The sequence below is a fragment of the Poromitra crassiceps genome, assembly GCF_964638095.1.
Source record: "Poromitra crassiceps genome assembly, chromosome: 4".
Lineage (NCBI taxonomy): Eukaryota > Metazoa > Chordata > Actinopteri > Beryciformes > Melamphaidae > Poromitra > Poromitra crassiceps.
In genome coordinates, this window is record NC_139626.1 from 64,498,734 (window position 1) to 64,518,974 (window position 20,241).

A 20,241-nucleotide genomic window follows, 5' to 3' on the forward strand; every position below is an offset into this window, starting at 1 on the left:
TGCAGTTCTGGCAGCTCACATCCTGTTACGTGCTGGGCCGCGCGCCTCACCCTTCTTAGCGCCCTGTGGTCCATGGTGGTGCAGAAAGCCAGCCAGGTGCTTTGCAAGAGCGCGCGCTACCTCTATCACTGAGGCAAATCAAGTGGAAGAGGAAAAAGACGAGATCAACAAAAAGAAAACAACGAAATGGGCAGTTAACAGCAACACACTGAGAGACGTCCTTGTAAAACATACCTGCACTCCAACATAGAAAGTTTCAGATGTTTTTCAGTCTACTCCAAGTGTGGCATGCGCCATTTACGTCTATAAGACCCGCAGACATTAACGTAATTCCCTGGAATGTGAGTTTAAACGAGCCAGTTACATGGCGTTGCATTCTTAGACATTGCCGTTTTATTTTGTATGTTGTTACATACAATTGGCCAAATTATTAGTTAGCTTGACTCTAGAATTGTGCCAGGTGTAGAAACTAAGCGGCCATTTTATCCAATGATAGCCTAATCTCGAGGGGACTATTTTGTCTCGCCGGTTCTCAACTCATATTCAAGGTTATGAAAACTAGATTTTGATTGCAAAATGCATGAAAATATAAATGAATGGTCTTGTTATGTTTCTTTGGCAAGTGACCATGGTATAAGCGGGTTAATTGTCCATTATCAGAAATTAATGAACTCCGCGGAAGCAACCGTCCTCGGCTTTCGCCTCGGGCGGTTCACGCCTCCGCGTTGTCCATTAATTTCTGATAATGGACACCTCGTCGTACATTAACCCTTACATCGGATATCAACAAAGGTAACGTTTTAAATTACAGCCCGCAATGTACAGTGTAATTACTAGGGTGTAATCATATGTCAGACAGTGTACCAGTACATACATAGGTACATACATAGGTACATACGTAGGGGAACAAGATGTGAAGTTATGGAATAAGGGGATAACAATTAAAAAACTTAGAAAGACTGCACTTTAGATTACAGGCCCGATATCCTGTAGTTACCCTGTAATTAATTGCAACAATTAAACGATGGCTTTACCAGTAATCAACCCACTTTGTATCATTAATCATCTCTGTAATATAAGCACATGGACAGCCTTTATCTTCTCTCTCTGTTTACCTCATGGAGAAAAAATGCTCCTGTCTGCAGAAACTCCGCCCCCACCAGCTGCAAGTCATTAAGGCTCGTTAAGGCTCTCAATGCTTCTCCACAGATGTGAGCATACTTAAAAAAAATAAAAATAAAGAATAACAGCCGCCCTCGGAGCAGATTCCACATCTCCAGCAGAACTTCCGCATCTCCGTTGTGACGCGTTGTGACGTAAAACGCGTCAGAACGGAGCGCTTTGGCAGAGGAGGAAATGGGAGATCTCTGTGAGGAAAACAGAGAGAGAAGGTAAACACTGCCCATGTGCTTATATTACCGAGATTATTAATGATACAAAGTGGGTTGATTAGCGGTAAAGCCATCCTTTTAGTGCTGTATAATCTTATTTAATTGAATGGCCAGGACCCCCTGGAAGAAGAGATCTTGGGCCCTATCATCCCACTGGCCTTAAATTAGCGATTAGCGCCAGGTGCAGCCCATATTAGTGGGCATGGACCGGCGCTGTCCCTATTTTCGTGTCGGCGCTACACGCGGCCTTAAGCATTATAACCACGCCTTTTAAGCGTAGAATTATTCATAACGTGCTCATTGGAGAAGTGCAGTAAACGAATCACAGTGTCCCTTTCATATTCCATTCCACGGAGCGATCCAATCCGGTCAGAAAAGCCTGACCAAAGCGCTCTGAGCTCCCCCCCCCTCCCTCTTTCATCCCCGTCTGTCTCCATATATATTATTCCTTATTATTATGCTTCTCAAACCAATCTCACTGCAGTTTAAATACAGCAAGCATGTAAATATGCTACACTATAGCAAGATCAAAGTGAAAAGAATGTTCTAAACACATCGGCTAGAAAAATATAGCCTATCCCTGGATGTCATGATGAGATTAGATTGGTGAAAGTTTGGGCAGAACGATATAGTTTTCTCTCGCTACGTTTTCTTCTCCCCCACTGCACAGGTAGGATGATGCAACAGCCTCTGAATGACAGGGGCTCAAAACAACTTTTTTTTCATCGGTCATTGTGCCTGTCTGACGCGCGAGAGAGAGAGAGAGAGAGAGAAAGGGGGAGAGAGAGTGCAGAGTGCAGAGGAGAGCTGCGCGCAATTACGCACAGTAATATCTCCGGCACACTGAATAAGGCCTGGTTTTGAAAAGCGCTAAATGCTAAATTAACGCCAGGGGGGAAGATAGCGTTAGGCCGGTATTTAAGGCCGAAACGCCCATTCTGGCCTATTCTGGCACTGCGCCACGCCTCTGGGCCTAAAAACATGATTCTATCTTCCCGAGGCAGGCGCAAAGCATGTTTTTTGGGGTTTAACGCCAGTTTAGCGTCTAAGGCCAGTGGGAAGATAGGGGCCCTTGTATGATAAATAAATAAATAAATCCTTCCCTGAAACATCCATATATTTGGCTCAGTTTTATCGTAATTTACCCCGTACGCTGAAATAACAGAATAGGTACCCAGTAGTTAAATAATAACTACAGTATACATTCTCTTTAAGTTCTTCTCAAACTTACAGATTATTGCTCAGTAGGGCAATAATACAGGGCAGTAATACATACCTTGTAATAATAGAATAGGTACCTGATAGTTAAAAAAAATAACATGAGACACTTGACATTCCATAACTTCACATCTTGTTCCCATGTACTGACCTATATGTATTGGTACATACAGTACTGTACTGGTACACTCTTAGTACAAAAGACTACACCCTAACTCTGGAGTAATTATGCTGTACATTGCAGGCTGTAATCTAAAGTGTTACCTCAACAACAACAACAACAACAACAATCTATTGAATTCTTCCCTACTTTCCCTTGTTGTTCTGTCAGAGAGAAACCAGATCACTGTGAGCTGGTCAGCCTACATACTGTCACTCACTGCCTCAGCTGGTCACAGGTCATGTTCTCAGAATGAACACTGATTCAGTGAGAGGCGGGTTTGAGTTGATGATGAGGTTAGAACAGACCCTACTCTTCTGTCCTGGACTTATTTCTATGGAGAGTTATTCTGTCCCTGTAGGCTGGCAGAGCAGCTCTGTGGGCAGACCCTGCAGGGGTCAGGGGGCGGAGCCTGCAGGGGTCAGGCCATGTTAACATTTAGCAGGTCATTAATCTGCTGGGCCCCCCCGCGCTGTGAAGCTGAGTGCAGCTCTCAGTGTCCACTGTTGGTTTAGGCACACACTTCTTTTTACCAGCTGCCACCAAGAATCTCTTTACTACAACAAATAATTGAAGAGTTTCTGAATGGTTCTATGTTTGGTGCAGGTTCTGAAGTATGTTTTTGAATGGTGCTATGTTTGGTGCAGGTTCTGAAGTATGTTTTTGAATGGTTCTGTGTTTGGTGCAGGTTCTGAAGTATGTTTTTGAATGGTTCTATGTTTGGTGCAGGTTCTGAAGTATGTTTTTGAATGGTTCTATGTCTGGCGCAGGTTCTGAAGTGTGTTTTTGAATGGTTCTATGTTTGGCGCAGGTTCTGAAGTATGTTTTTGAATGGTTCTATGTTTGGTGCAGGTTCTGAAGTATGTTTTTGAATGGTTCTATGTCTGGCGCAGGTTCTGAAGTATGTTTTTGAATGGTTCTATGTTTGGCGCAGGTTCTGAAGTATGTTTTTGAATGGTTCTATGTCTGGCACAGGTTCTGAAGTATGTTTTTGAATGGTTCTATGTTTGGTGCAGGTTCTGAAGTATGTTTTTGAATGGTTCTATGTTTGGTGCAGGTTCTGAAGTATGTTTTTGAATGGTTCTATGTCTGGCGCAGGTTCTGAAGTATGTTTTTGAATGGTTCTATGTCTAGCGCAGGGTCTGAAGTGTGTTTTTGAATGGTTCTATGTTTGGTGCAGGTTCTGAAGTATGTTTTTGAATGGTTCTATATTTGGTGCAGGTTCTGAAGTATGTTTTTGAATGGTTCTATGTTTGGTGCAGGTTCTTACACACTCACTATGCTCTCTGTTGTAGAGTACTTACACACTCGCTATGCTCTCTGTTGTAGACTACTTACACACTAGCTATGCTCTCTGTTGTAGAGTACTATGCTCTCTGTCCTAGACTACTTACACACTAGCTATGTTCTCTGTCCTAGACTACTTACACACTAGCTATGCTCTCTGTTGTAGACTACTTACACACTAGCTATGCTCTCTGTTGTAGACTACTTACACACTAGCTATGCTCTCTGTTGTAGACTACTTACACACTAGCTATGCTCTCTGTCCTAGACTACTTACACACTAGCTATGCTCTCTGTTGTAGAGTACTTACAGACTACTTACACACTAGCTATGCTCTCTGTCCTAGACTACTTACACACTAGCTATGCTCTCTGTTGTAGAGTACTTACACACTAGCTATGCTCTCTGTTGTAGACTACTTACACATTAGCTATGCTCTCTGTCCTAGACTACTTACACACTAGCTATGCTCTCTGTCCTAGACTACTTACACACTAGCTATGCTCTCTGTTGTAGAGTACTTACACACTAGCTATGCTCTCTGTCCTAGACTACTTACACATTAGCTATGCTCTCTGTCCTAGACTACTTACACACTAGCTATGCTCTCTGTCCTAGACTACTTACATACTAGGTATGCTCTCTGTTGTAGAGTACTTACACACTAGCTATGCTCTCTGTTGTAGACTACTTACACACTAGCTATTAGGGCTGTCAATCTCCCTCTATAATCAAATTCGAATTTCAGTGCTTTATACATTTTAATATTCGAATTATATTCGAATATTTTAATTAATTTTTAATTGAATTTAAAAAATTTTTTTTTTTTTTTTTTTTTTTTTTTTGGTCTGAGTGAATTGTTGTCTCCTCTTATGTTATGTTCTGATTCTAAATATAGCTGAATCTTTGGGTTTGACCAAGTAAAACTTTTTCTAAGCATTTTACCAAATGTAGATGGAAAAGTGAATGGTGGATGAATATTCAAAATAATTAGGGATGCACCGATATGAAAATTTTGGCCGATGCCGATAACCGATATTAACATTGCTGTTATGGCCGATAACCGATATTTACCGATGTCGATATTATCTGTATAAAACCACATTTTTATGATCATCACATATTGTACATACTGAAAAACACATGTTAACACTGAATTTGAAAAAGTTATGCATTTCTTTATTTGCAAAGCCTTTGGAAAAGCCCATAAATCATAGATTTACTGCATTATTTCATATCAATGTGAAGAATTTGGCTGATAATGATAACCGATATTAACATTGCAACATCTGACCGATACCGATATGACCGATATGTTAAAAAATGACCAACATCGGCCGATACCGATATGACTGCCGATATATCGTGCATCCCTAAAAATAATATTAGGCTTATCACAAATAGTCCAGCAATGATGTTTATTTAAGAAAACATGTTCCTTGTACAATGTACATACATTCATTGCATTAGAAAATAGGTCAGATAACCAGAGCTTAGTTAATATTCATCAGTGATGTATTGGTGCTGTCTGAAATGCTAAAATAAAATAATTGATAATAAAAAAAGACACAGCCTTTGTTTGAGCTCCTTATCAATAAGCAAATAAGTAAACTTTGCCAAAACAACAATGAGCCATGAACAAAAAAAATCAGTCACGTATTGCACTTAAGAGCTACAGGTTTACATTCAGTATAGCAGCTTCAACAGTCAACTTCAGTTAACAATGAATGAACATACATTTTAAGAGCTACAGGTAGGTTTACATCAGTATAGCAGCTTCAACAGTCAACTTCAGTTAACACTCTTTTCTTCAAGTATGTTGTCAGAACTTGTCACTGTTCTAGTGTTCTAAAAAATTTTTTTTTTTTTTTTTCCGTTCATAATTATTAAATTCGAATAATATTCGAATATCAAAATTCGTTTCAACAGCCCTACTAGCTATGCTCTCTGTCCTAGACTACTTACACACTAGCTATGCTCTCTGTCCTAGACTACTTACATACTAGATATGCTCTCTGTTGTAGAGTACTTACACACTAGCTATGCTCTCTGTCCTAGACTACTTACATACTAGCTATGCTCTCTGTTGTAGAGTACTTACACACTAGCTATGCTCTCTGTTGTAGACTACTTACACACTATAGCTATGCTCTCTGTTGTAGACTACTTACACACCAGCTATGCTCTCTGTCCTAGACTACTTACATACTAGCTATGCTCTCTGTTGTAGAGTACTTACACACTAGCTATGCTCTCTGTTGTAGACTACTTACACATTAGCTATGCTCTCTGTCCTAGACTACTTACATACTAGCTATGCTCTCTGTTCTAGACTACTTACACACTAGCTATGCTCTCTGTTGTAGACTACTTACACACTAGCTATGCTCTCTGTCCTAGACTACTTACACACTAGCTATGTTATCTGTCCTAGACTACTTACACACTCGCTATGCTCTCTGTTGTAGACTACTTACACACTAGCTATGCTCTCTGTCCTACACTACTTACACACTAGCTATGCTCTCTGTTGTAGAGTACTTACATACTAGCTATGCTCTCTGTTGTAGACTACTTACACATTAGCTATGCTCTCTGTCCTAGACTACTTACACACTAGCTATGCTCTCTGTCCTAGACTACTTACACACTAGCTATGTTCTCTGTTGTAGAGTACTTACACACTAGCTATGCTCTCTGTCCTAGACTACTTACACATTAGCTATGCTCTCTGTCCTAGACTACTTACACACTAGCTATGCTCTCTGTTGTAGACTACTTACACACTAGCTATGCTCTCTGTCCTAGACTACTTACATACTAGCTATGCTCTCTGTTGTAGAGTACTTACACACTTGCTATGCTCTCTGTTGTAGACTACTAACACACTAGCTATGCTCTCTGTTGTAGACTACTTACACATTAGCTATGCTCTCTGTCCTAGACTACTTACACACTAGCTATGCTCTCTGTTGTAGACTACTTACACACTAGCTATGCTCTCTGTCCTAGACTACTTACACACTAGCTATGCTCTCTGTTGTAGACTACTTACACACTAGCTATGCTCTCTGTCCTAGACTACTTACACATTAGCTAATGCTCTCTGTCCTAGACTACTTACACACTAGCGCTCTCTGTCCTAGACTACTTACACACTAGCTATGCTCTCTGTCCTAGACTACTTACACACTAGCTATGTTCTCTGTCCTAGACTACTTACACATTAGCTATGCTCTCTGTCCTAGTTTACTTACACATTAGCTATGCTCTCTGTCCTAGACTACTTACACACTAGCTATGCTCTCTGTCCTAGACTACTTACACACTCGCTATGCTCTCTGGTGTAGACTACTTACACACTAGCTATGCTCTCTGTCCTAGAATACTTACACACTAGCTATGCTCTTTGTTGTAGACTACTTACACACTAGCTATGCTCTCTGTCCTAGACTACTTACACATTAGCTATGCTCTCTGTCCTAGACTACTTACACACTAGCTAGTAGCTATGCTCTCTGTTGTAGACTACTTACACACTAGCTATGCCCTCTGTCCTAGACTACTTACACACTAGCTATGCTCTCTGTCCTAGACTAGTTACACACTAGCTATGCTCTCTGTCCTAGACTACTTACACACTAGCTATGTTCTCTGTCCTAGACTACTTACACATTAGCTATGTTCTCTGTCCTAGACTACTTACACACTAGCTATGTTCTCTGTCCTAGACTACTTACACACTAGCTAGTAGCTATGCTCTCTGTTGTAGACTACTTACACACTAGCTATGTTCTCTGTCCTAGACTACTTACACATTAGCTATGCTCTCTGTCCTAGACTACTTACACACTAGCTATGCTCTCTGTCCTAGACTACTTACACACTAGCTATGCTCTCTGTCCTAGACTACTTACACACTAGCTATGCTCTCTGTCCTAGACTACTTACACACTAGCTATGCTCTCTGTCCTAGACTACTTACACACTAGCTATGCTCTCTGTCCTAGACTACACACTTTTTGCTCTTTTTAGGGCTGTCACTGAAGTACTCAAATCTCAATTGGAGCCAGACCCAATTTTAATCATTCTAGGAAACATGTCCAAAACATCAGGGACACTGAAGAGAGGCCAACAAAGATTCCTGTCTCACGGTCTTATTATTATTACAGCAAAAAACTAATCCTACTGTTTTGGAAGAAGAGGCCCCAACTTTCAGACTTTGGCTTAGCGAGCTATCAGACACCTTGCACTTAGAGAGGATAAGGTTCCGGCTGAGAGACAAACTAAGTGAGTTTAATAGGATCTGGACCCCTTTTACTGGCTTTCTTAGCGAAAGGGATGCGTGATAATGTATGCATTTAACACAATACTACTCTGAGTAGCTATGGAGTGGCGCGGGACGGGTATATATGTATGGTTGTATGTTTTTTCTTTTTTCTTCCCTTATGTGTTGTATTTATGTAACATCCTTAACCACATATTTGTCTCCCCTTGTTTGTTTGTAATTGTTATGCATATTTGTAAAACCTGAGCCTCCATACTACAAATGTCAATTGCCTATGAAGATGCTCTTGAATAAAACACTTTTGACAAGTATAGTGTAGTATTTTGGAGTATCAACTCATCTCTACTAGAAGTTTAGACGACCATTTGTGGCGTAGAGTAGAGTTTGAGCCGGTACCATGCGGTGGGAAAGCGCCATAACACGAGTTAGACATGACGAAGATTGGCTAACAGTTAAGTTTATACAACTGACAATTGCGTGAATGTTTGCGGGAAGGTTTGGGTTAAGGTTATGGTTATGGTTAGATATCTAAATCAAAGTCAAGATCAATGAAAGGCTAAACAAGAAAAACTTTACATATTTTTTTATTTGACTCATGGTAGACATTTCCTTCGTAGAAGTTGGGAATTGAACTCCAGTCTCATTGAAGTCAAACTCATCAGCCATCCTCCACCCGACTACAAAAAAGTGACTGTTCACTGTGACTCTACTTCCTGGTTCTAGCTGGAGAAACTGAATTTTAACACTTCATGTGCTACAAAACGAAATGTGATTGTGTCATGTTCATGTCACGTATTTGTAAAGATCAGTCACTTAATGAAGGAATAAACCTGATCCAACGCCTATTCCAGATCAACACCAATGGCTTTGTGGCTGTCGCTAAACCCACGGCCGAGGCGGACTACCTGGGGAAGATGCCCGCTGATTTCAAGATGATCGCCGCCCTCCTGGGAGACCTGGACAACAGCGACGGGCAGGGAAAGGTCTACTTCAGGAAGGACAACGGTTCAGATGTGCTGGGACAAGCTGCTGAGCACATCAGTCAGGCGTTCCCCAGGGATGACGAGGTGGAGCCCACCAGCGCCATCGTCGTCACCTGGGAGAACATGGCCGCCCGTGGGACCTCTGGCCGGGGGGACGGCCTGGACAGGAAGGTGAGGCGGGAGTCTACTGAACATGTCAACCTGCTAACCTTGCTCTACGTACCTCTATCTAGTTGCTTGCGTTTGAGTCACTGACTACGTTTACATGCACACAATATTCCAGTTTTTGCCCATATTCGGAAAAAGACAATGAATAATCCGCTAATATTCCCGTTTACATACAGCCGTAGCTGTATGAACATTTAATTTCAGAGGCTGAAGCAGGCCCAGTTTTAAAGCCAGAGTGAGGTTTCTGCTATCATATGAAACTACAAGACTTAAGGAATCGATTTGTACCAACCATGACATGCTAGTTTGTCAGGAAGGAAGCTAAATAACACTCCAAAGTTAGGCAAAATTTTGATGAGGAAAAAAGAACATTTTGAAAGCGGTCCTCTTTCACAGCCTAATGTTGGCAGGTGTGTGTGTGTGTGTGTGTGTGTGTGTGTGTGTGTGTGTGTGTGTGTGTGTGTGTGTGTGTGTGTGTGTGTGTGTGTCTGTGTGTGTGTGTGTGTGTGTGTGTGTGTGTCCGTTTTGAAGCAGCTAATAGCCTTATATTGTCATTTAGCTTTTCTGCTGCTATTGCATGGTTAAATCAACACATTTTATTTTATGAGGTGGGGGGAAGTATATGCAGTGGAAGTGGTCCCTGGGAAATTTGGTTTGGTACGTAGTGGTACTTTAAGTAGAGAAAATCCCGCATGACACTGACCTTACTGGTAAACTCTTTATTAGAAGATATATAGGGAAACAACGTTTCGGTGCTAGACCTTCATCAGTTTAAAAAAAAACTTTTTTAAACCTGATGAAGGTCTAGCACCGAAACGTTGTTTCCCTATATATCTTCTAATAAAGAGTTTACCAGTAAGGTCAGTGTCATGCGGGATTCTCTCTACTTTTAGTTCATTTTCCATCCATGCACCTGATTTAAAGTTTTTTAGGTGTGCAACAGCTCTTTCACAGACTACGTAGTGGTACTTTGACAGGAGAAGTTTGGGAACCCCTGCTGTACACATCTCCTTTGTGTTTTCAGAGAAACACTTTCCAGCTGGTAGTGGCCTCCATGGCGTCGGCCTCCTATGCCATCCACTTATACCCCAGCGAGGGCCTGCAGTACGTCTCCACATCAGTAGGCGGCGAGAGCAAGACCCTAGAGGTTGGCTTCAACCAAGGCCTGGTCAAGGGCTGGTGGAGCAGCAGCCCGGGGGAATACTACCGCGCCACCACCGACGAAGAGACCTCCATCAGGGAACTCACTGAGTATGAAGATGATGCTTGCTTTTCTTCCCATGGTGGTCCGCCAGAGAATTGCACTTTTTTTATACAGTTTTTATGTACACGTTAACCCTGAGGTGGGCCGATTTTGGAAATATTGCGATATCCAGGAAATATATATATTTTTTTTTATTTTTTTTCAGAGGCTTAGCAGGCCAGGCTCAGTTATAAAGCCAGGGTGAATTTATCATATGAAATGATGTGTGTGTGTGTGTGTGTGTGTCTGTCTGTCTGTCTGTCTGTCTGTCTGTCTGTCTGTCTGTCTGTCTGTCTGTGTGTGTGTGTGTGTGTGTGTGTGTGTGTGTGTGTGTGTGTGTGTGTTAGTTTTGAACCAGTAGCCTTATGTTGTTATTGAGCCTTTCTGATGCCTTCGCATGGTTAAATCAGCAGATCTTATTTTATGGGGGTTGTTGTTATACGCAGTGGAAGTGGTCCCTGGGAAATGTGTAGTGGTTGATGCAGAATGGAATTTAACAGACAAAAAGAATAATGAGCTATCTTGAGATCAAAAAGCAGGAGCCAGGAGTCCAGGAAGTCGTGTTAAATGAATGTATTTACATAATATAAATGTATTTACATGACGTATCTCTGCAGAGCGATGCACTCCTGTACAGTCATCAAAGCATACAGGTTTACATGAGCATCGACAGACAGTCAAAGATACTTATAGACAGGGCCCACATGAGATTACATCTGTTTTGACTTCCATTCTGAAGGCAGCCCTCTCTAGACTCAATGTGTTATCATGACCCTGTACACAGGGCATGGTGGGAGAGGGGAAACTGCAAATGTAGACTACAGGTTATTTGAATGGTGTGCCTGCCTGTCTGTATCTATGCATATTAGTATTAATAACTATGCGTCAAATTATTGATTATCCAAATAAAAGCGAATGTAACTTACATTTTCTCTGTCCGTCGTGGTACTTGGTCTGAAAAGTTTGGATAGCCCTGCCATAACAGAACAGAAATGCAATGGAGCCTGATCGTTTTGCTCTTCTCTCCTGTGTCCAACCAGGAAGACAAACTCACGACGTTCTGGGGTGTGGGTGTACGAGATTGGCACCTCGCCGTTCTTTTTCTCCATTACACCCGGCGTGAGCACTGACCTGCCAGGGGAGGGCGACGTAGGTGAAGCTGTCGTGACTTCACCGTCACCGAGGCAACCTGGGGGGCAACAGGAAGTGGAGTTCCCACCCTACGAAGACCCGACGCCGGCGGCAGCAGAGGAAGAGGAGGGGTTTCCGACAGTCCGTCCTGTTGAGCACCAATCTAGGTACCCCGATCCTGAGACCGCCACGCCAACATACGCAGAACCCGAGACCGAAGAGCCGGAATATCCCGAAGAATACCCTGATCCCGAGACCGTCCCCCCAAGATTCACGCACCCGCCGAGGGCTGGGCCAAGATACCCCGATTCTGTCCCGGTCCAGCCGAGGTACACCCATCCTGAACCGGTCCGTCCCGTGCCGCCCCGCTCCCAGCCCCAGCACCCCCAGATAGTCGTGGTGGATGAAGATCTCGATGTGGACGGTAAATCCCCAAAACAGACTCAAAACTGTTGCGCGTGTTGAGACCACAAGTGTATTTCCTGAATCGTTTCTTGGGCAATCCCATCAGAAGGGTCTCGTCAGATTGCGTGAGTTTCATTTCTGTTGAACCTGAGGTGATTGGTACGTTCTTTTGGTTCTTTTTGCAGTGTTTGCCTACAACTTGGAGAAGTGTGCCAACAACAGACAGAAGTGCTCCAAAAGTGCTGATTGTCAAGATTACAGCAACGGATACTGCTGCCATTGTAGGCCTGGCTTCTATGGCAACGGGAAGGACTGTGTGGCAGACGGTGAGATGCATTTTCAATATCAGTTAAGACGTTAATCGCGCAAATGTTCTTGAATTCAGCTAGTACCTGGAAAGATCAGTGAAGTGTAACAACGCAATAACAAGGTTCAGGTACTTCAATGTAGAACAGTCATTTCTTACACATGAGATTATTTTTAGCCTTTTAGTCCTAAAGATTATTGAAAGATATTCCATATTCCAGACTGAAATGTTATAACAGAAGTGTAGTATTGGCCAGAATGACATGAACATTTGGACACTTATTCAGCGGGTGTCTTGCATGTTGCGTTCAGGTGCACTGTAAAAAAAAAATATATATATTTTTTTTTCAATTCCAGCGCGTTTTTTTTCTTCAATTCCAGCGCAGGCCACACAGGTGGCCACCAGTTGCCCAGGTCTGGACTATACAGACCTACGCAAATCTACAAACATCCCAACATTATGCCAGGCTTTCTCCATGTTATCTTTGTTTTTGGAATCCTTTGATTGTGCGTCATACAACAACGAGATGGTGTTACACTGCATCAATTATAGTTTCCACCAAGGTCTTCGTGGATTGCCACCATTTTGCCCAAAACAAACCATGAAAATGGCTTCTTCTCCACTAACGAAATCCCTGTCGGTCCACAGCCAAGCCACAGAGAATGATTGGAAAGGTGAGCGGTCGGGTGTTTGTGGGAAACTCGCCCTCGCCGGTGGAGCTCAGTAACAACGAATTGCACTCGTACGTGGTGACCAACGACGGACGGGCGTACGTGGCCATCAGCAGCATCCCGGGCAGCCTGGGCCCGTCGCTGCTGCCGCTGTCCTCGCTGGGCGGAGTCTTCGGCTGGGCCTTCGCTCTGGAGCAGCCCGGCTACCAGAACGGCTTCAGTCTCATTGGTAGGAAGAGATTTTCTGTCTGTTTGTTTGTGAATTACACCTGTCTGTGTGTTTGTACTGTGCAATACACCTGTCTGTTTGTTTGTACTGTGAAATACACCTGTCTGTCTGTTTGTACTGTGAAATACACCTGTCTGTTTGTTTGTACTGTGAAATACGTCCAGGTGCAAAGTGACCACACTGCTGATTTCAATTGATCAGCATCAATGCAAACGTAGGGGACGTTTGATTCAATAGATCTGAATTCATATTACAAACACATGTACAGGTATGTGTATGTAACCCTAACGTAGCCGTAAACACGACACAATTTCAGACGTCTTTATTGTCACACGAACACACTACAACACATGCATGCGGCCACAACACACACTCATGCTGACGGTGGCCGGTGAAATTTGTCCTCTGCATTTGACCCATCCAGGCTTGTCCTTTCCTCCGAGGGGCAGGCCAGGAGCAGTGGTCGCTTTTTCTTTCCAGCGCCCGGGAACCAACTTCAGATGTTGTCGTCACTGGTCGGATGACGATCTTCTGCATGTTTTTAGTGGGGGGTTATGTACGGAGGAACCCCCTGGGGCGTACGGGGAGAACATGCAAACTCCACACAGAAAGGCCTTTTCGACGAGATAGCCCACCTGGGCAGTAGGCACTGAAGATATGGGGGGGGGTCACAACTCCAGCTCCCACAGCGTCCCAGGCGAGAATCGAACTCAGGACCTTCTAGCTGTGAGGTGACAGCACTACCGACTGCGCCACCATACCCCTATGTATTACAAACACATGTATGTGTATGTAACCCTAACGTAACCCTATGTTGGGGTTGCTAGTTTATACACTTTATATTCAGACCAGTGTTGTAGTCCAGTCCAGTCGGACTCGAGCCCGAGTCGTGGACACATTTTCAGGACTCATGACTCGACTTAGACTCGAGCGTTCATGCATTCAGACTCGGAAGTTGGAGACGATGACTCTGACTTTTTAATTGATGAAGTCTTTGTTGTTGTTGTAACCGCCCTGATAATTTAGCAGAAGATATTGATAGCTGTATTAATACCGTGGCATTATTCAATTTCATGCAAGGGCAGGCACATGTGTTCTACCTACATGTGGATTCACCCTCATGTTCAGTAACTCCGGACTCTTTTCTCGCACGTTGCCTCGAATACTGGGGACTTGAGAAATGACTTGAGATATAAGAGGACTCAACTTGACCTTTTTCTGATTTTCCCCCATTTCCTCCCCAATTGTACTCGGTCAATTCCCCCAGCTACCCTCTGCTGCTGCCCCACACCCTCTGCCCCACACCCTCTGCCCCACACCCTTTGCTGCCCCACACCCTCTGCCCCACACCCTCTGCCCCACACCCTCTGCTGCCCCACACCCTCTGCCCCACACCCTCTGCTGCCCCACACCCTCTGCCCCACACCCTCTGCTGCCCCACACCCTCTGCCCCACACCCTCTGCTGCCCCACACCCTCTGCCCCACACCCTCTGCTGCTGCCCCACACCCTCTGCCCCACACCCTCTGCCCCACACCCTCTGCTGCTGCCCCACACCCTCTGCCCCACACCCTCTGCTGCTGCCCCACACCCTCTGCCCCACACCCTCTGCTGCTGCCCCACACCCTCTGCCGATCTGGGGAGAGCTGTACTGCCCCTACAAAGGAGAACGGCAGTAACTCCCCAGAGTGCAGAGCTGAGAAAAATGACTTTAAAGTTTTCTTGTCGTCCAGACAAAATAGTTGCAGGCAGGTCATTGACTGCTCTAGTCATCACCAGTGTTGGGGGTTGTTACAAAAAATATATATATATATATTACACATTACTTAAAAATTACTTCCTTACTTTACTTAATTACATTACATTACAATTACATTTCTTTTGCCTTACTTTTGCGTAAGAGTGCCTGAGATGTGAAGTAATGTACATATCTCCACCCCTCAAAAGTTGTATACTGCCGTGCCATTTACCCTTATCTGCCTCGATCTCCTATGAAAGTTGGTGCTGCAATGGATCGGCCGGAGGAATGACTGCCACTGATTGGTCTGAACCAACACATCGTCACTCCTCATCAATCAGATTCAATCTCAATTCTGCTGATGATTGAAGAACTTATGTTATGCAAGTAATGACATAAGTGTTTGATTAGTAACTGTAGTAACTGTTAAGCGCCTGGTGTGAACAAAGGGGAATGTGTTACTTTATAATGCGATGCGTTACCCCCAACACCAACACAGTCTCACAGAAAATTGTATAATACCAACGATATGGACCAACGTTGCTATTTTACAATTTCGGCTCGAAAATTGTAAAATAGTAACGTTCTGAGATTTTAGGGTTAGGATTAGAGTAGGGGGAGGGGTTAGAAACAGAAAATCTCCGTAAAACACGCCCAAACCACGCCCACCGCTGTAGACACATACGTTCCCATTTTACAATTTCTTAGCCGACATTGTAAAATACCAACGTTTGTCCACAAACAAACAAATTTTTTTGGAGATCGGGTTGCCAACACTGGTCATCACCCCATCACAACACAGCAGATTACCCCTGCTCTAGTCATCACCCTATCACAACACAGCAGATTACCCCTGCTCTAGTCATCACCCTATCACAACACAGCAGATTACCCCTGCTCTAGTCATCACCCTATCACAACACAGCAGATTACCCCTGCTCTAGTCATCAGCCTATCACAACACAGCAGATTACCCCTGCTCTAGTCATCAGCCTATCACAACACAGCAGATTACCCCTGCTCTAGTCATCACCCTATCACAACACAGCAGATTACCCCTGCTCTAGTCATCTGCCTATCAAAACACTTTTAGCATGTTGAAGCAACAGATGATGAACAATGATAGGGAGGAAAAAATTATATATCGTATTATGTTTGATTTTTCATGAAGAGAAAGCAGTGCTGGTATCCATACTGTTGCAAATGAGTATTGTACCAGTGTATTTCTTTTTGTATCAAACTACTTTTGACAACCTTAGTTGGATCCCTGTTGAGTTAGAGCAATCTGTGATGGAGGTTAGCCAAACATTATTTAAACTTTTAGGAAAATGTTGCCGATTATTACTTAACGTGAGTTCTCTGGGGGAATTGGCTGCTTCTCATTTTGTATTTTAAGAACGTTTCTCAAATGGGTGCGGTTGTATGTTTGCTTATTGCAGTGTGTGTTTGTACAGGGAATGGTTTGCTTTGCAGTTTCACCTGGTGGCCGACAGGGAAATTACTTTGCTGGCTGTGAGCCTGCCCCCTGGAGGCTGACAGTGAAATTACTCTGCTGGCTGTGAGCCTGCAGACCTGACATGTTGTTTTTCCAGCTCAGTGCTTCCAGCTGGGCAAAGACCCCTGCTAATGTCCCCCTTTGAAGTGCAATTTCATTGGCATTTGTGTGTGTGTGTGTGTGTGTGTGTGTGTGTGTGTGTGTGTGTGTGTGTGTGTGTTTGTGTGTGTGTGTGTGTGTGTGTGTGTGTGTGTGTGTGTGTGCGTGTGTGCGTGCGCGCGCGGGGGGGGGGGGGGGGGGGACTCCCTCAAGAAGTCTTTACTGAAATGCTGGCCTGCCTGCCTGTGATTTGTGAGAAATAATTGTAAATGGTATATCACAATTTCATTCTTCATAATGAATAATCAAAGTGTATTGGCATATTGAAAAATGTCATTGTATTCATCCGAGGAGTTGAACATACTTTATATGATGGTAAATTGGCAAAAGTGCAGTAAAATAATTCTATCCTGCAAATCATAGCACCATGATTAATTTCTCCGCAAAAAAAACATTGGGACTTAAAGGGACAGTTCACCCCAAAATCAAAAACATATTTGTCTCTCTTCTCTTAGCTGTAGTGCTATTTATCCATCTAGATGGTTTTGGTGTGAGTTGCAGAGTTTTGGAGATATCAGCTGTAGAGATGTCTGCCTTCTCTCCAATACACTGGAACTGAATGGCACTCGGCTTGTGCTGCTCAAAGCGTAAAAAAATACACACGAGAAACTGTGGACAAAAACCACAGGTAGAGCCTCAGGTAGCCGCAGTGCATGCTGGGACACTGATATAAGCCTCAGGTGTTGGCCTAGGTAATCACTCTTGTCATCAACCTGAGTTAACTCTACTCTGCTGTACATGCTAATCTGTATCAAATAAACTACACACGCAGTACGTAGTACGAGTAGAAGTTGTCCGTCTCCATGTTCCAGACACATCTACAGTATTTAATTTTTTTCGATTTTGGGGTGAACTGTCTCTTTAATATAATTAAATAATCATTTATATTTTTGCTAAAACCCTGCATACTGGATACTGTTCAAAGACTCACACAATTCATACCACCCCTCCCCCCCAACCACCCCCTGTAGGTGGTGTGTTTTCCAGGCAGGCGGAGGTGACCTTCCAGCCCGGGGGGCAGCGTCTGAGCATCAAGCAGCAGTTTGGGGGGATCGATGAGCACGAGCACCTGCTGGTGAGCACCGAGCTGCAGGGCCGTGTGCCAGACGTCCCGCACAAAGCTAGCGTCCAGATCGACCCCTACAAAGAGATCTACCAGTACGGCGCCAACCGTAAGCCAGCACACACACACACATACAGTACATGGCACAGTGTCCCAAACTGACTTTTATACTAAAACAATTATGCCAAGAATCCTTTTCACCAGTCAGCAGATTTTTTTTTTTTTTGCAATTATGTCGTTAGCAAGAAGTTTAGCAATACGTTTTTCTAGCAATATGTCACCCTGTTTTCATTGTGTGAAGAATCACCTAGTGTGTGAAAACAGAGCTGATTTAGGGGCGGTGTCTACAGAAAGCCTTTTTGAGCTGCCAGCACCTTTCTGCAATTCATTCTCGATGGTAAGGGCGCGCTAGCCTAGGAACACTGCTCTTCTGGCTCTTCTCAGCACCGCACGTGACCTTTAGCGCCCTAACCCTAACATTTTTTGGGGCCATTTGAAGCCAGATTTAGAGGAATAATTCATTTTAAATTAACAGTTGTGATGTCATTATTCAGTCTTAACCGCCAATATTTGATCCTTTTCTCACTCACTCCTATGTCACCACCTGCTCTCCCTGCAGGGCTTGAAACTAACTTTTTTGACCACCTGCCAATATGGCTGCTAGAATTTAAAGATATCAGCCAATTAGAATTTCCACTAGCCAAAATGTTTTCCTTGAAATAAACCAGAATATGAGTGGGTCAATTTAAGCATAAGTATCAGTAAGTGGTCCGGGATTCTCAAAGCCTGTGTTGAGGGTCGCACGAACAAAAATGCACTCTTGAAGCTAAATAAATCCAAAACCAATGAGTTAATTATTACATTTTTTACTTCAAACTTCCTCAATGTTGAACAGTCATTTCTTACACATGAGATTATTTTTAGCCTTTTAGTCATCAAGATTATTGAAAAATATTCTATATTCCAGACTGAAATGTTATAACAGAAGTGGAGTATTGGCCAGAATGACATGAACATTTCAATCAGGAGAGACTAGAGACCAAAGGATGAATAAATTGATATTTATTACAATAAAGTGAATAATTTACTACAGAAATAATGATGAGAATAAAGTATTGTTATTAGTCTTTGGCGGTTAGACACCGCAGGGAGATCTTGAGAGAGCTGCACCAGCCCAGATCAGCATCCAGATATATCCCCCTGCAGTGTCTAGATACTGGTGGTGCTGGTGATCTCCTTCTGAGACTCATGATGAGACTCTTCCAACTGAAGAATGGGATAGGTCTGCGATGACTGGGAGGAGAAGGGGAGGAGGGTGCGAGCCTGACAGCAGCGATGATTGAGAGGCTGAATGAGACAGAAACAAGCATATTTAAGGAACCCGCCTCCAAGCAATTGGCTTACGACTGGGTTGTGAAGCAACGTGATAGGCTTACACTGGAGGTGCATAGGGTGAGAGGTGATGAGAGCAGTGATGTGACACTATGCAATTGGTTAACAGAGACTGGGCGGCAACCAGCTGATTGTTCATTGAAACCCGGAAATTGACAGCTTATTATGATCTTGTGAGTAGATTGAAGAGTGGAGATATAAAGTGAATTAAGGAAGTGTAAAAGATATTAGTCTTCCTGCTTGAACTTACGTTGAGAACTACATTTGGACACGTATTCAGCGTGTATCTTGCATGTTGCGTTCAGGTGCATTGTAGTTAATAAAAAAAAAGGCAATTCCAGCACGGGCCGCATGCGGGCCGCATGGGCCGCATTTTTTATTCTTTTTTATATATTAATATTTTAGTTAGCCTATTTATTTATCTAAAAATAATAATACTTTCGTTTTAATTAATTTCCTAGTTTTTCCCTTAAATTATATTTAAAGTTCAAAGACATCCAGTATTAAGAAGACACATTTTGCAAATGCATGATGTTGCCAAAGTCAATGAGTAATCACGATAAAAATAATCATGATCTCAATATCAATCAACACATTCTTCTCCGCGTAGCCAAAAATGTGACGGTGGGCAACTTAAGTAAAACCAATTGAGATCAAAATAATAATTGGAGTCAAGAGAAGTCGTCTTACAAAAATGTATTTAGCCATACACATATGTTTGCACACACAAAAATCATTTGCAGAGAGACTGGCTCCTTCTTGAAAAGCTTCACAGATCTTATAGGGCACATTACATCTGTCTTGATACACATTTTGAAGGCAACTCTGTAGACCAGTGGTTCTCAAATGGGGGTCCGCGGACCCCCAGGGGTCCGTGGCACTTTGCCAGGGGGTCCGCGAAAAGTTTTCAGGT

The 20,241-nt window shown here is 43.3% G+C and overlaps 1 protein-coding gene across 1 annotated transcript in view; it reads left to right on the forward strand.

The window, feature by feature from the left end:
* The window catches only part of LOC310775906 (nidogen-1-like), a gene marked incomplete at both ends in the record, with an annotated part of 144,759 nt that overhangs the window by 36,369 nt on the left and 88,149 nt on the right, over positions 1-20,241 (forward strand). The window contains 6 exon segments of the mRNA XM_083636030.1: positions 9,197-9,499; positions 10,521-10,747; positions 11,780-12,294; positions 12,461-12,601; positions 13,231-13,482; positions 17,845-18,045. Of these exon segments, the coding sequence (XP_083492156.1) occupies positions 9,197-9,499; positions 10,521-10,747; positions 11,780-12,294; positions 12,461-12,601; positions 13,231-13,482; positions 17,845-18,045 (1,639 nt within the window).